General features: G+C 35.8%; 1 protein-coding gene across 4 annotated transcripts in view; it reads right to left on the reverse strand.

Annotated features, from left to right (window-relative positions):
• The window catches only part of DVL1 (dishevelled segment polarity protein 1), a 68367-nt gene that overhangs the window by 28298 nt on the left and 26964 nt on the right, over positions 1–13105 (reverse strand). For all 4 annotated transcript variants that reach the window (XM_088178789.1, XM_088178788.1, XM_088178791.1 and 1 more), the window contains exons 2-4: positions 11025–11094; positions 9138–9259; positions 5622–5746 (exon numbers count right to left, since the gene is read on the reverse strand). In XM_088178789.1, coding sequence (XP_088034915.1) covers positions 5622–5746; positions 9138–9259; positions 11025–11094 — 317 coding nt within the window. The remainder of the gene's footprint in view (positions 1–5621; positions 5747–9137; positions 9260–11024; positions 11095–13105) is intronic.

Below are 13105 nucleotides of genomic sequence, written 5' to 3' on the forward strand. Positions count from 1 at the left end.
CCTTTCACACCCAGGGGACGGGAGCTGCTGGCCCTGGAGCAGGGATCCAGCTCTCACAGCCCTTTCCCCACCCTTGTCCCCCCTTTTCCCAGGGCTGCTCCCCCTTTTCCCACCCAGCTGTGCTCCAGACAAGAGGTGAAGGTGCAAGAAAAGAGTGACTCTGTGATCCTTGTTATGAAAACACCTTCAAATCCTTCCCAGGATTGGGGGAATTTCACTTATTTTAGTATTGCCAAGTGGCAGTTCAGGACACAGAGCTGAACTGTGAATTTTACACTTGCCTTCTGCTGAAAACAACACACTCGTGGTGTTAATATGGGCACTGGGTGTTGTTATGGCTAAATAAATATTGTTATAAGCACAGAAACTCCATGGACATTAAATCATGTCTTTTAAGGCAGCTCTCCTCACTTTATGCACATTTAACAGAACTCACCTGCTGCAGGCAGAGGTCTAAATTAAAAAAACAGGTAACGTTTGTGACATGTTCTTGCCTGGGATTCGACAGGAGGAGGAAATTTTATCCCATTTCTTTCTCAAGGGAATTGGTTTCAGAGCACTCCCAACAGAAACTCCTGTGCCCAAACAATTCCATCCACCAACACCAGCTCTTATGCCATAAATACCCAGAGCAAAACGTGCACTGGCACTGATTTAAGGCTTAAAACAACTCCCCTTTCACATTCTTCCCTCACCAGGTTTGGAATCGACACTAAAGAGAGGATTCTTGCAGTCAGGATCAAGCACAGACAGCTCTCTGCTCCTCCCACTGAGGGATTTCCGTTCCCTTCTCATCAGTGACACTTTGCAAGGGTTAAATGAACAGAATTCCACAGAATAAATCTGATTTCTGCTGTTCTAACCGGTGCCAAACGCTTGGGTGGGTGGAGCTGTGAGGAAAGGCTGTGATGGCATTTCTTGGGCCCAAGTATTCCAAATTCTGGACTATTTTAAACACAATGGGTGGCACCTATTAATTCTTAATTAAGCCTGGAAATTCTTGTCTGGCAATGAATGAAAAACCCCAAGCTTCCTTTGATGTACAGACCAGAGGCAAGAGATGGGAGTTCTGCATTTTATAGGTGCACTTTGAGTGCATTTAGGTTTAAAAAAAAAAGATCTTCAGAGCCAGCAGAAAACACCAGAGCTGATGCAAGCCTTGAGAAACCAACAGCCAGAGCTCTCCAAGCCATTGGTGTTCTCATGCTGCACCAAGTTCTGCACGCTGTCAAAAACCAATTTCTGCCACTTCACTCACTGGGAGCTGTGCAGAGCTCTTGGAAAAAAAAAAAACAAAAAACGCTGAGCTTCAAAGAGTTTCAGAGCAATTATCAAATTATTCCATTAAAATAATCAAGAGTCCCCGAGAACAGCCTCGAGTCTCTCGTGCTGGTGATGCAGAGCTGCTGTTTCTGAGAGATGGGAGGAAAATTGGGAGAGGGGAAGGGTGGAGCAGAACTCACACGGTGGAGTCTGAAACAGAGGCCTGAGATGCTCAGAGAGAGATCAATGAGAGCTCAAAAACACAAATATCAGGGTAGAGAACAAGTCTCGAAAACAAATCTCCATGAAGGCTCCAAGAGCACAGCTCTAGACATAATAAAATATCAAATAAAAGAATAAAATATCAAATAAAAGAATATTGCCTGCACGTTTTAGACAGAACAAGACAGACCACGTGTGCAGTTTGAACAGAACCTGGCGTGCTGAGAAACTAAAATTCTGGTGAGTTAAGAAGAAATGGTTTGAGTTTGTGTTTTTGGGTAATTTGTGTGTAAGAATCTATGCACTGGGCAGAGATGTTCTGGTGTTTTCTCTCTCTCTTTTTTTTCTTTTCTCCCCTCACCACCACCATCACTGCCCAGGAGAAGGGAGGAGCTGCAGCTGCAATTTTGGGGATTTCACTTCTAAATAGAACTCCACACCAAAAACTTTTAGCGTGGACTTCAACTCTTGTGACTCTTTGCCTTTGGACACTGATGTGCTGCTGGGAAGGACAAAGATTTGCTGGTCCAGCAATTAATTTATTATTTAAAATGCTGTTTATGGTATCCAAATGATGCAGCAATGTATTTATTATTTAAAATGCTGTTTATTGTGTCCAAATGATGCAGCAATGTATTTATTATTTAAAATGCTGTTTATGGTATCCAAATGATGCAGCAATGTATTTATTATTTTTCCAGCCCCTGCTGTGGGTTTGTCTGAAGCCAACTCCAGCTCTGGTTCCATTATTTCCTTTTCATTGCAGAGCATCTTCAAACATGGAACCAATCAATGCTTTGACTGTTCCCTACAGCCAATCATGACTGCTGACATCTCCATATTCCTGTTTTTATTTTCCAATCACAACAAGTCAGTGTGTCACAGTTTAAGACAGAAGTTGGTTTTTTCAGTTTTTTTGCAGTGAAAAATTTTGAGATTTTTTTTTTTACTTGCAACATTGGCGTTTTTGTTTGTGAAAATCTTTTTGCTTGGTAAAAACATCTTTTGATTGAGGTGAGTTTATCCTTTGCTTTAAGTCATAAAATCCCTTCCAACTCATTTTCCCCTTTGCTTTCTTAGTTACCCAATAAAACTGGCTCAGCGATTTTTTTCTTCTATACCAAAACTTGTTATAATTTCTATTCTTTCTTCAAATTCCCCATCCAAAGATGAGTTCCACACTCACATCTGTGACACATTCCTGCCCAATCCTCATCCTTTACCCCCTGGATTCCAGAGCACAAGAGTTACCAGAACTTTCTACAGGATCCCCTCACCTGGACTGCTGTCAGCTTCTCACTCTGGCAGGGCTTTGCTTTTTTACTTATTTTATTTTCCCTTTTTTTGTTTTTTTTTTCCTATTAAATTCTATTTCTGACTCAGGAATCCTTCACTGGTTTTGCTCCCCTGGTGCTCTCAGGCCCCAAATTTTGGGTTGTTTTCTTCAAAAATACAAGCAGCTAATAATTGCTACAAAGTGATTTATTGCAGAAAGCAATTTAAAATTCATTTTTAAATTTAAAAGTCACAGACTGTAAAGTCCAGGTTAAGTTTTGGCTCAAGAGTTTTAAACTGAAGCAGAAGCTGCTCCTGGTGGTCCCAGCAGGGCTATTTAGAATTTTGCTATTTAGAATTCAATGAGAATTTCGCTGTTTAGAATTCAATGAGAATTTAATTTAATTTATTGGAATTTCGCTGTTTAGAATTCAATGAGAATTTAATTTATGGGAATTTCGCTATTTAGAATTCAATGAGAATTTAATTTAATTTATTGGAATTTCGCTATTTAGAATTCAATGAGAATTTAATTTATTGGAATTTCGCTATTTAGAATTCAATGAGAATTTAATTTATTGGAATTTCGCTATTTAGAATTCAATGAGAATTTAATTTATTGGAATTTCGCTATTTAGAATTCAATGAGAATTTAATTTATGAGAATTTCACTATTTAGAATTCAATGAGAATTTAATTTATTGGAATTTCGCTATTTAGAATTCAATGAGAATTTCACTATTTAGAATTCAATGAGAATTTAATTTATTGGAATTTCACTATTTAGAATTCAATAATAATTTAACTCATGAGAATTTCAGTGTTTTAGCACGCCAGGCTATGTATAAACCACATGCATGGTCTATTTTATTTTAACTAAAAAACACAAGCAATATTTTTAACTCTAATTCCATTTATTGCTGAAATGAAATTCTTGGAGCCTCCAAGGAAACTCTGCTGCCCAGGACTGTGATTTTCAGATTTCACTAGAACATGCAGCACTTTTTTTTTTTGGCATTTTTACTTATTAAAAGCACTTAAAACTTATTCTATTTACTAATTTTATTTACTCACTCACTCATGCTAAAACCTAAACTTTCACCTCTGCCTTATTATACTTTAATTTATCCAAAGGCTTTAATTTAAATGAAATTAAAATTTCAATTTCATTTTAATTTAATTTAAAAGGCTTTAATTCAATCCCTGCAATCTGATTTTTCTGCAGGATTCAGACACTCCTGACCAACAACAAAGAGCATTTGAAAGACCAACCTGAAATCCTGAATTTATAACAACTAAGGACTGAGATCTTTGAAAGAAAATAATAAAGTTCTTTGAAAGAAAATAGAAAAGTTCTTTGAAAGAAAATAGAAAAGTTCTTTGAAAGAAAATAGGAAAGTTCTTTGAAAGAAAATAAAGTTCATTAAAGGAAATAAAGTTCATTTAAGGAAATAATAAAGTTCATTTAAGGAAATAGAAAAGTTCTTTTAAAGAAAATAAAGTTCATTTAAGGAAATAATAAAGTTCATTTAAGGAAATAGAGCTATTTTAAAGAAAATAAAGGTCATTTAAAGGAAATACAGTTATTTTAAAGGAAATAAAGTTCATTTAAATAAAATTAAGAAGTTCATTTAAGGAAATAAATTTCATGTAAGGAAATCAATTTCATGTAAGGAAATCAATTTCATTTAAAGGAAATAAATTTCATGTAAGGAAATAAATTTCATTTAAAGGAAATAAATTTCATTTAAATAAAATTAAGAAGTTCATTTAAAGAAAATAAAGAACTTCATTTAAAGAAAATAATAAAGTTATTTTAAAGGAAATAAATTTCATTTAAGGAAATAAATTTCATTTAAAGGAAATAGAGTTACTTTAAAGGAAATAAAGTTCATTTAAAGGAAATAAAGTTCATTCAAATAAAATTAAGAAGTTCATTTAAAGGAAATGAAGTTCATGTAAGGAAATACAGTTATTTTAAAGGAAATAAAGTTCATGTAAGGAAATAAATTTCATTTAAAGGAAATAAATTTCATTTAAGGAAATCAAGTTCATTTAAAGGAAATAAATTTCATTTAAGGAAAACAAGTTCATTTTAAGGAAATCAATTTCATTTAAGGAAATAAAGTTCATTTTAAGGAAATAATTTCATTTAAGGAAATAAATTTCATTTAAAGGAAATCAATTCCATTTAAGGAAATAAATTTCATTTAAGGAAATAAATTTCATTTAAAGGAAATAAATTTCATTTAAGGAAATAAATTTCATTTAAAGGAAATAAATTTCATTTAAAGGAAATAAAGTTCATTTAAGGAAATAAATTTCATTTAAAGGAAATAAATTTCATTTAAGGAAATAAATTTCATTTAAAGGAAATAAAGTTCATTTAAGGAAATAAATTTCATTTAAAGGAAATAAAGTTCATTTAAGGAAACAAATTTCATTTAAAGGAAATAAATTTCATTTAAGGAAATAAATTTCATTAAAGGAAATCAAGTTCATGTAAGGAAATCAAGTTCATTTAAATAAAATTAAGAAGTTCATTTAAGGAAATAAAGTTCATTTAAAGGAAATCAAGTTCATTTAAATAAAATTGAGAAGTTCATTTAAGGAAAGACAGTTCATTTAAAGGAAATCAATTTCATGTAAGGAGATCAATTTCATTTAAAGGAAACACAGTTACTTTAAAGGAAATAAAGTTCGTTTAAAGGAAATCAAGTTCATTCAAATAAAATTAAGAAGTTCAATTAAAGGAAATCAATTTCATTTAAAGGAAATACAGTTACTTTAAAAGAAATCAATTTCATTCAAATAAAATTCGATTTTCCTGTACGGCCACGCAGTTATTTGTGCTCTCTCACCCTCGTCGTGCTGCTCGCGCTCGCGGTCGCGGTTGCGGCGCCGGTGCCGCTCGCGCCGGTGGCTGAGCACGGACTCGGCTCCGGTGTCATTGTCCAACCCGTCCCTGCTGCTGCCGGCGTTGGGGCTGCGACAATCCACAGAAAATCCGCTTAACCACACACACACACACACACAAACATGGGGGCTGCACAAACCACAGCGGCCAGCCCTGCTGTGAGCGATGCGCACCAAATAAAGGCAATTAGCAGCGATAAAATCAGCCTGCCTCAAATCACCGTGCTACGGTGACGTTGTGTTATGGGACATTATGTTATGTTATATTATGTTATGTTATATTATGTTATGTTATATTATGTTATGTTGTATTATGCTATGTTATGTTATACGACGTTATATTATGTTATATTGTTATATGTTATGTTATACTGTGTTACATTATGTTATGTTATATTGTTATGTTATATTGTTATGTTATATTAGATTGTTATGTTTTACTGTGTTATGTTACATTATGTTATGCTATGTTATGTAATGTTATATTACGTTATATTACTACGTTATATTACTTTATATTACTACGTTATATTACTACGTTATATTACGTTATATTACTACGTTATATTACGTTATATTACTACGTTATATTACTTTATATTACGTTATATTACGTTATATTACGTTATATTATTACGTTATATTACTTTATATTACTACGTTATATTACGTTATATTACTTTATATTACGTTATATTACGTTATATTATTACGTTATATTACTTTATATTACGTTATATTACGTTATATTACTTTATATTACGTTATATTACGTTATATTACTACGTTATATTACTTTATATTACTACGTTATATTACTTTATATTACTACGTTATATTACTTTATATTACTACGTTATATTACGTTATATTACGTTATATTACGTTATATTACGTTATATTACGTTATATTACGTTATATTACGTTATATTACGTTATATTACGTTATATTACGTTATATTACGTTATATTACGTTATATTACGTTATATTACGTTATATTACGTTATATTACGTTATATTACGTTATATTACGTTATATTACGTTATATTACTTTATATTACTTTATATTACGTTATATTACTTTATATTACGTTATATTACTTTATATTACGTTATATTACGTTATATTACTTTATATTACGTTATATTACTTTATATTACGTTATATTACTTTATATTACGTTATATTACGTTATATTACGTTATATTACGTTATATACAGATTCCAAGGATATTAAATGACTGCAGAGCCCAGGAAGCTCCCCCTGCCTTGGGAGCAGGGATTGTACAGAATGAAGTTCTGGCTCTCTCCAGCATGCTGGGAGCCACTCCTTGGGCTTGTGATAATTGCTAAAAGATTCGTGTTAATCACAAAAACATCGGGGTTTGTATAAACCAGAATACTCAGCTCTGAAGTGAAGCATGGACACCAGATAATGGAAATTAAATGATAAAATCATTCTGTTTAAAATCACCTTGTTATGGTATATTATGTTATTTGATGTTATTTTATTTTATGTTGTGTTTTCCAAATAAGTTGTGTGGGCTCCCAGCTTGCAAACTCAGCCTTCCCAACAGCCCTTCCTGCCTTTGTGTGATCAATGCTGCTCATCTCAAGGAGCAGACTCCCAGAACTGCTCTGCTGGGTCTCTACAAGGATGTTCATTCAACCACCACTGCTTAGGACAACAAAAAACCCCCAAATTATTGATGACAATAAAAACCCCAGTGTGAGAAGAGGCTGCAAACCGAGGTTGGGTGGAGCGTGGAGTGGGCGCTGACCCCTCACGTTCCCCAGCGCTGCCTGCTCTGTCTGCAGCAAATAAAACAATCTCAGTTCTGCTCAATATCGATATTTGTCTCTCGTTTATAACACGGATGTCACAGGACACAAGGGGACAATCGCTGCTCTTGGGTTGGGGTTTTTTTTCTTTTTCTCGCCCAGGTTGGGGCGCTGGGAGGGTTTTGGTGCAGAAGGAGAAAAAAAAGGATGGGGAGATGTGAGCTGAGAAATGGCCCAGGGTGCTGGGAGCAACCCAGAAACGGCTGAAAGGTAAAAAAAGAATAAAAAAAAACGATTTAGGGGTTAAAAGAGAACCTCGACACCAGCTGGGGGGTGAAAAGAGAACCCCAAAAACATCTCGGGGTTGAAAAGAGAACCCCAAACACATCTCAGGGGTGAAAAAAGAACAAAAAAAATACCTGAAGGGTGAAAAGAGAATCCCAAAAATCACCTCAGGGGTCAATAAAACAATCCAAAAACCATCTAAGGGGTGAAAAAACAACCCCAAAATCACCTGAGGCATGAAAAGGCAACCCTAAAAAACAGCTAAAGGGTGAAAAGAGAACCCAAAAAACATCTCAGGGGTGAAAAAAGAACCCAAAAACCACCTGGTTTAGAGGCCAGGAAAGATAAAAGCCTGGTTTTATTTTTATTTGATTTTCATTTTATTTTTATTTGATTTTAATTTTATTTTATTTTGATTTTGGTTTTATTTTTTTGGCCAGTTCAGGACACAGGAGGGCAGCACAGCCCTTGCAAGGCATTGCCAAGGCAGGGTCAGGATTTCCCAGGATTTCTTGTTCTACCTAAAAGGTTTTGTTAAAAAAAAAAAAATTAAACAAATCTGTAAAATCTGTAAAAAAAATTCCTAACACTGAGGGCTTTTCCAGGCAACAGCCATCTCCCCCCCCAAAAAAAATTAAATTAAAAAAAAAAATGGAAAATAGGCAAATCCAGCCCACATTTCCTTCTAGAAACACAATCCAAGATCACAAAGCTCTGCTTTAAATCCTGCTGGTGGAAATTCCAAGATTCTCCCTGGAAATTAAGATTTCCCCTTGGACCACGGAAAAAAAAAATTCAAAAAAAAAAAGGAAAATAGGCAAATCCAGGCCACATTTCCTTCTAGAAACACATCCCAAAAGCACAAAGCTCTGCTTTAAATCCTGCTGGTGGAAATTCCAATTTCCCCTTGGATGAGGAAATAAAAATTTCAAAGCAGATGTTGCCAGGCTGGCCACACACAGCTGGAGCTGGCAGGGCCTGGAGCAGGAATTAATTCCTTCTGGAAATTTTCCCTCCTGGGGAAAATTCAGTTGGCTCTGCACCCTCCCTAATTACACAAAATACTAATTACTGATCAGCCACACACTACAAAAGCTTTTTGAGCTCTCTCCTTACTTAAATCATCCACAGCAGGCTTGAAAATGAGCAATTTTGGATAAATATTTCACTCTGATAACGATAATTTTTCATTCCCATCCTTCTTTTTAATTCCCGGATATTTGATTTCTTTTTTTTTTTTTTTTTTAGAACCACAACAACGAACAGCTGGGCATAGAAAGGAGGGTGTGGAATAGACAGGAGTTAGAAATGGATTTTAAAAAAATGGAAATTGATTAGGAATTGTTTTAAAAAAAAAAAAGAGAAATAAGCGGGAGGATTGGGTCTTACTGGAAGGATGGGGGCCGGGAGTCGCCGATGCCTCCGGTTCTCTCCAGGGCTGGGGGCAGCTCGGGGTGGCTCTCAGTGCACTGGGAACCCGTGTCAGAGTGGGAGCTTTCAGCCAGGACCAGCTGCCAACAGAAAAAAAAAAAAAAATTAAATTAAATTAAATTAAATTACACAAATTCCCACCAGATTCTCCAGCCTGAGCGCATCCCCCCCCTCTCCCCCCCAAAGCGTTCTGTCAAAATCCCAAAATCTGAGCACAGGGATCGCTGCCAAAGTGCCAGAAAATCGGGTTAAATTCCAAGTACACACACACAAAAAAAAAATATAATTTTGTTTTAAAAAGGCTGAGGCGCTTTGTGTAAAGAGCACACTTGGGGTTTTGACACGAAGATTTATTTTTTTTAAATCTTACCGCTGTTGGAATGTGGAACCAACCAGAGCAGGTCCGTTCCCTATCAGTGAATATTTTATTTAATTATTTTATCATGAAATCAGCATTTTTTTGGGGGGGCCACCGTTTTCTAACCTAGAAAGGAAGGCACTGCCAATTCACACACTTCACTTCAGAGCTGAGTAATTCTGATTTATACCAACCCCGATGCTTGGGTGATGAACACCAATCTTTGCTCAATTATCACACGAAGCATCTAAAATCAGCAAAGGAAAGGAGATGGAGACAAAGCTGAGAATTCCATGTTTTTTTCCAACTGAGCAGCAGGAAAAAACTCCTTTACTACTATTTCCATGTGTACCTTCATCCCACCAAAACCGGGATTTATTTAACAGACATTTAATTAATAACAGACATTTATTTAATAATATTTAATAATTATTATTTAATATTAATTCCATGCTGAAAAGCTGTTCCAGGTCTCCATCCAGCCCAGCTCTCAGCCCGTGGCACTCACTGTGTTTCCAACACTTGAAAACACCAAATTCCAACGCCAGCACTTGGGGAAGCCCAAAATAATCACAAAAAAACCCTTTTTTATCCTCAAAACAAACTTGAGATTTTGGACAACACCATCCTGGTGCTCTGCTGTGCTCCCAGGATTGGAAACTGAGCTTGAAGGAGGAGCTGAAATCACGGATTGAGCCTCAAACATTTTTTTTTTTTTTTTTTGGTGATAAAATCTAAAATATCACTGCTCTCCTCTCTGCCTAAAGGTGCTGAGAAACGTGAATGCAGGAAAAACCAAATTTCTCCAATATTTCACCTGCAGGTGGGAATTGCTGCATCCCACAGCAGGAGACTTTTCCCGTTCCCTGGAGTGGAACAGAACAAAGGGACAAAGGGACAGCAGCAGCTCAGCCCAATCGCTGAGGATCATTAGGGGCTGGGAATTAATTACTCCAATTAGGGGCCAATCCAACGCTGGCATATTTTAGAAATCAGCATTAAACGGAGGGAGATGGGATGTGCAGAGCCACACCCGACTCCCTCCACGACCTTACAGCCCAAATTCCTTCATTTTTATATTAAATTGGTTTTTCCAAGGTTATCAATCTTACAATCTTTTTACTGAATGTATAAACAATGTTTAGCCCCGAGGTTTTAACCTCATTTAAACCTTCCAGGCACTACCAACAATACCAATTCACCGAAATTTAAATATCATAACCAAAATCTACCAGAAGATCACGTTTAGCTGTTTTGGAATAAATTATTTTGGCTGTTTAATGACAATACTAAAGCTGCTTTCATGTCAAAAACACCTGTCCAGCTCTGCACACTCGGTGGACTTCACTCTGATTTTTAAAAGATATTCTTTTCAAATAGGAGAATTCAAATTTATACCTCGGTTTTCATTTTGAGATTCAAGATATTTCTAAAAATCAGCCTCCAGCATCAAACAACAGAGATTTACAGCAATAAATCCAACATACCCAGGACACCACTCTTCCATTGAAGCAGGGGAGTTTTGCATTGTCATCTGAGATTTCTTCCTTCACCACCCTGGAAAACAAAACAAAAAATAAAATCCCACATCAGATCAGAATGGATGTGGTTTTCTCAAATTGTCCAGGAAAAAAAAAAAAATCCTTTTTTTTTTTTTTTTTTCATTAAAATGTTGGTACCAGCAGGTGCTCTGTGTTTAAAGGGTATGTGAGTGTGAGAATAAAGGAAAAAAAATCAAAATAAAGAGTGGAACAGCAGCTTTCCACACCAGCACCCCTGAGTGGGAGGCACAAAAATCATTTCAAGCATTTTTCTCATTTTGGAGTCTCCTCAAAGGTTTGATGGGGACTGAAATTCCCCCCAGTTCTGAGCAATTTGTGGTCCCACATCTGCAGCACAAACAGATTTCTGGCCTCAAACTCCCTGCAGGACAGGGAAAATTTGGTTTTGACAAGCTGAAGTCTCATCAAGCCCCACCACAATGTGTGGATGCACAAGCGAATTTTCCTTTATTTGTGTTTTTTTTTCTCGTTGCTGTGAGAAGGAAAAACCACAAAAACCACAAAGGAACTCAGTGGGGAAAAAATTGTGTAACGTTCAGGGGGGTGGCTGGTTAGGAGGGAAAAGGGAAAAGGAAAAGGGAAAAGGAAAAGGGAAAAGGAAAAAGGGAAAAGGAAAAAGGGAAAAGAAAAAGGGAAAAGGAAAAAGGGAAAAGGAAAAAGGGAAAAGGAAAAAGGGAAAAGGAAAAAGGGAAAAGGAAAAAGGGAAAAGGAAAAAGGGAAAAGGAAAAAGGGAAAAGGAAAAAGGGAAAAGGAAAAAGGGAAAAGGGTAAGAAGCAAATGGACAATTTATTTTGAAAAACTACAAATAAATAATAAATAAAGAATTTCTGCACCCACTAAAAATTATACACAGAATTTCTGCACCCAGAAAAAAACCCCTACACAGAATTTCTACACCCAGCAAGAATCACACACAGAATTTCCACACTCAGAAAAAATCATATTCAGAATTTCTGCTTCCAAAAACAAAATCATATTCAGAATTTCATAATCAGTGAAAATCACACACAGAATTTCTGCACCCAGAAAAAAAATTATACACACAATTTTTGCACCCAGAAGAAAATCCTACCCAGAATTTCTACTCTCAGAAAAAATCATACTCAGAATTTCTGCACCCAGAAACAAAATCCTACACAGAATTTCTGCACCTAGCAAAAATCCCATTCAGAATTTCTACACTCAGTGAAAATCACACAGAATTTCTGCACCCAGAAAAAAAATTATACACACAATTTTTGCATCCAAAAAAAAATCCTACCCAGAATTTCTACTCTCAGAAAAAATCATATTCAGAATTTCTGCTCCCAGAAACAAAACGTATTCAGAATTTCATAACCAGCAAAAATCACATTCAGAATTTCTACACTCAGCGAAAATCACACAGAATTTCTGCACCCAGAAATAAAAATTATACACAAAATTTTTGTGCCCAGAAAAAAATGAGGTCAGCAAGGAAATTCTGCTTCCATTCCACTCGGGAAAATGAGGATAATGAGGAAATTCTCCTTTCATTCCACTCAGGAAAATAAGGTTAGAAGGAAATTCTGTTTTCATTCTGCTCGGGAAAATGAGGATAACGAGGAAATTCTGCTTTGATCCCACTCGGGAAAATGAGATTAACAAGGAAATCCTGTTTTCATTCCACTCGGGAAAATGAGATTAACAGGAAATTCTGCTTTTCCCCAGCACCACAGGCACGGGAAATTCAGGGTTGAGCCAGATTAATTCCAGGTGAATGTGCTCCATGACACAGAGCACCTGAACATCCTTTAACACCGGATTAATCCCACCGGGATCATCATCAAATTTCTTCTTAATTATCCTTTAATGATGGGAAAAGGGGAGAGAAGTTTCATTCATCATGGGGGATCCTTACAGAGTTTTAAGGGATGAAGTTCTTTGTGTTAAAGTTATTTTTGTTTATTCCTGTCCCCTCAAAGGCAGGTATGAGACGATTCAGATTTTCGTTTTCATTCACAGAACCAGGCTGGTTGGGAGATAAA

Source organism: Sturnus vulgaris, chromosome 25, assembly GCF_052056855.1.
Source record: "Sturnus vulgaris isolate bStuVul1 chromosome 25, bStuVul1.hap1, whole genome shotgun sequence".
Taxonomy (NCBI): Eukaryota; Metazoa; Chordata; class Aves; order Passeriformes; family Sturnidae; genus Sturnus; species Sturnus vulgaris.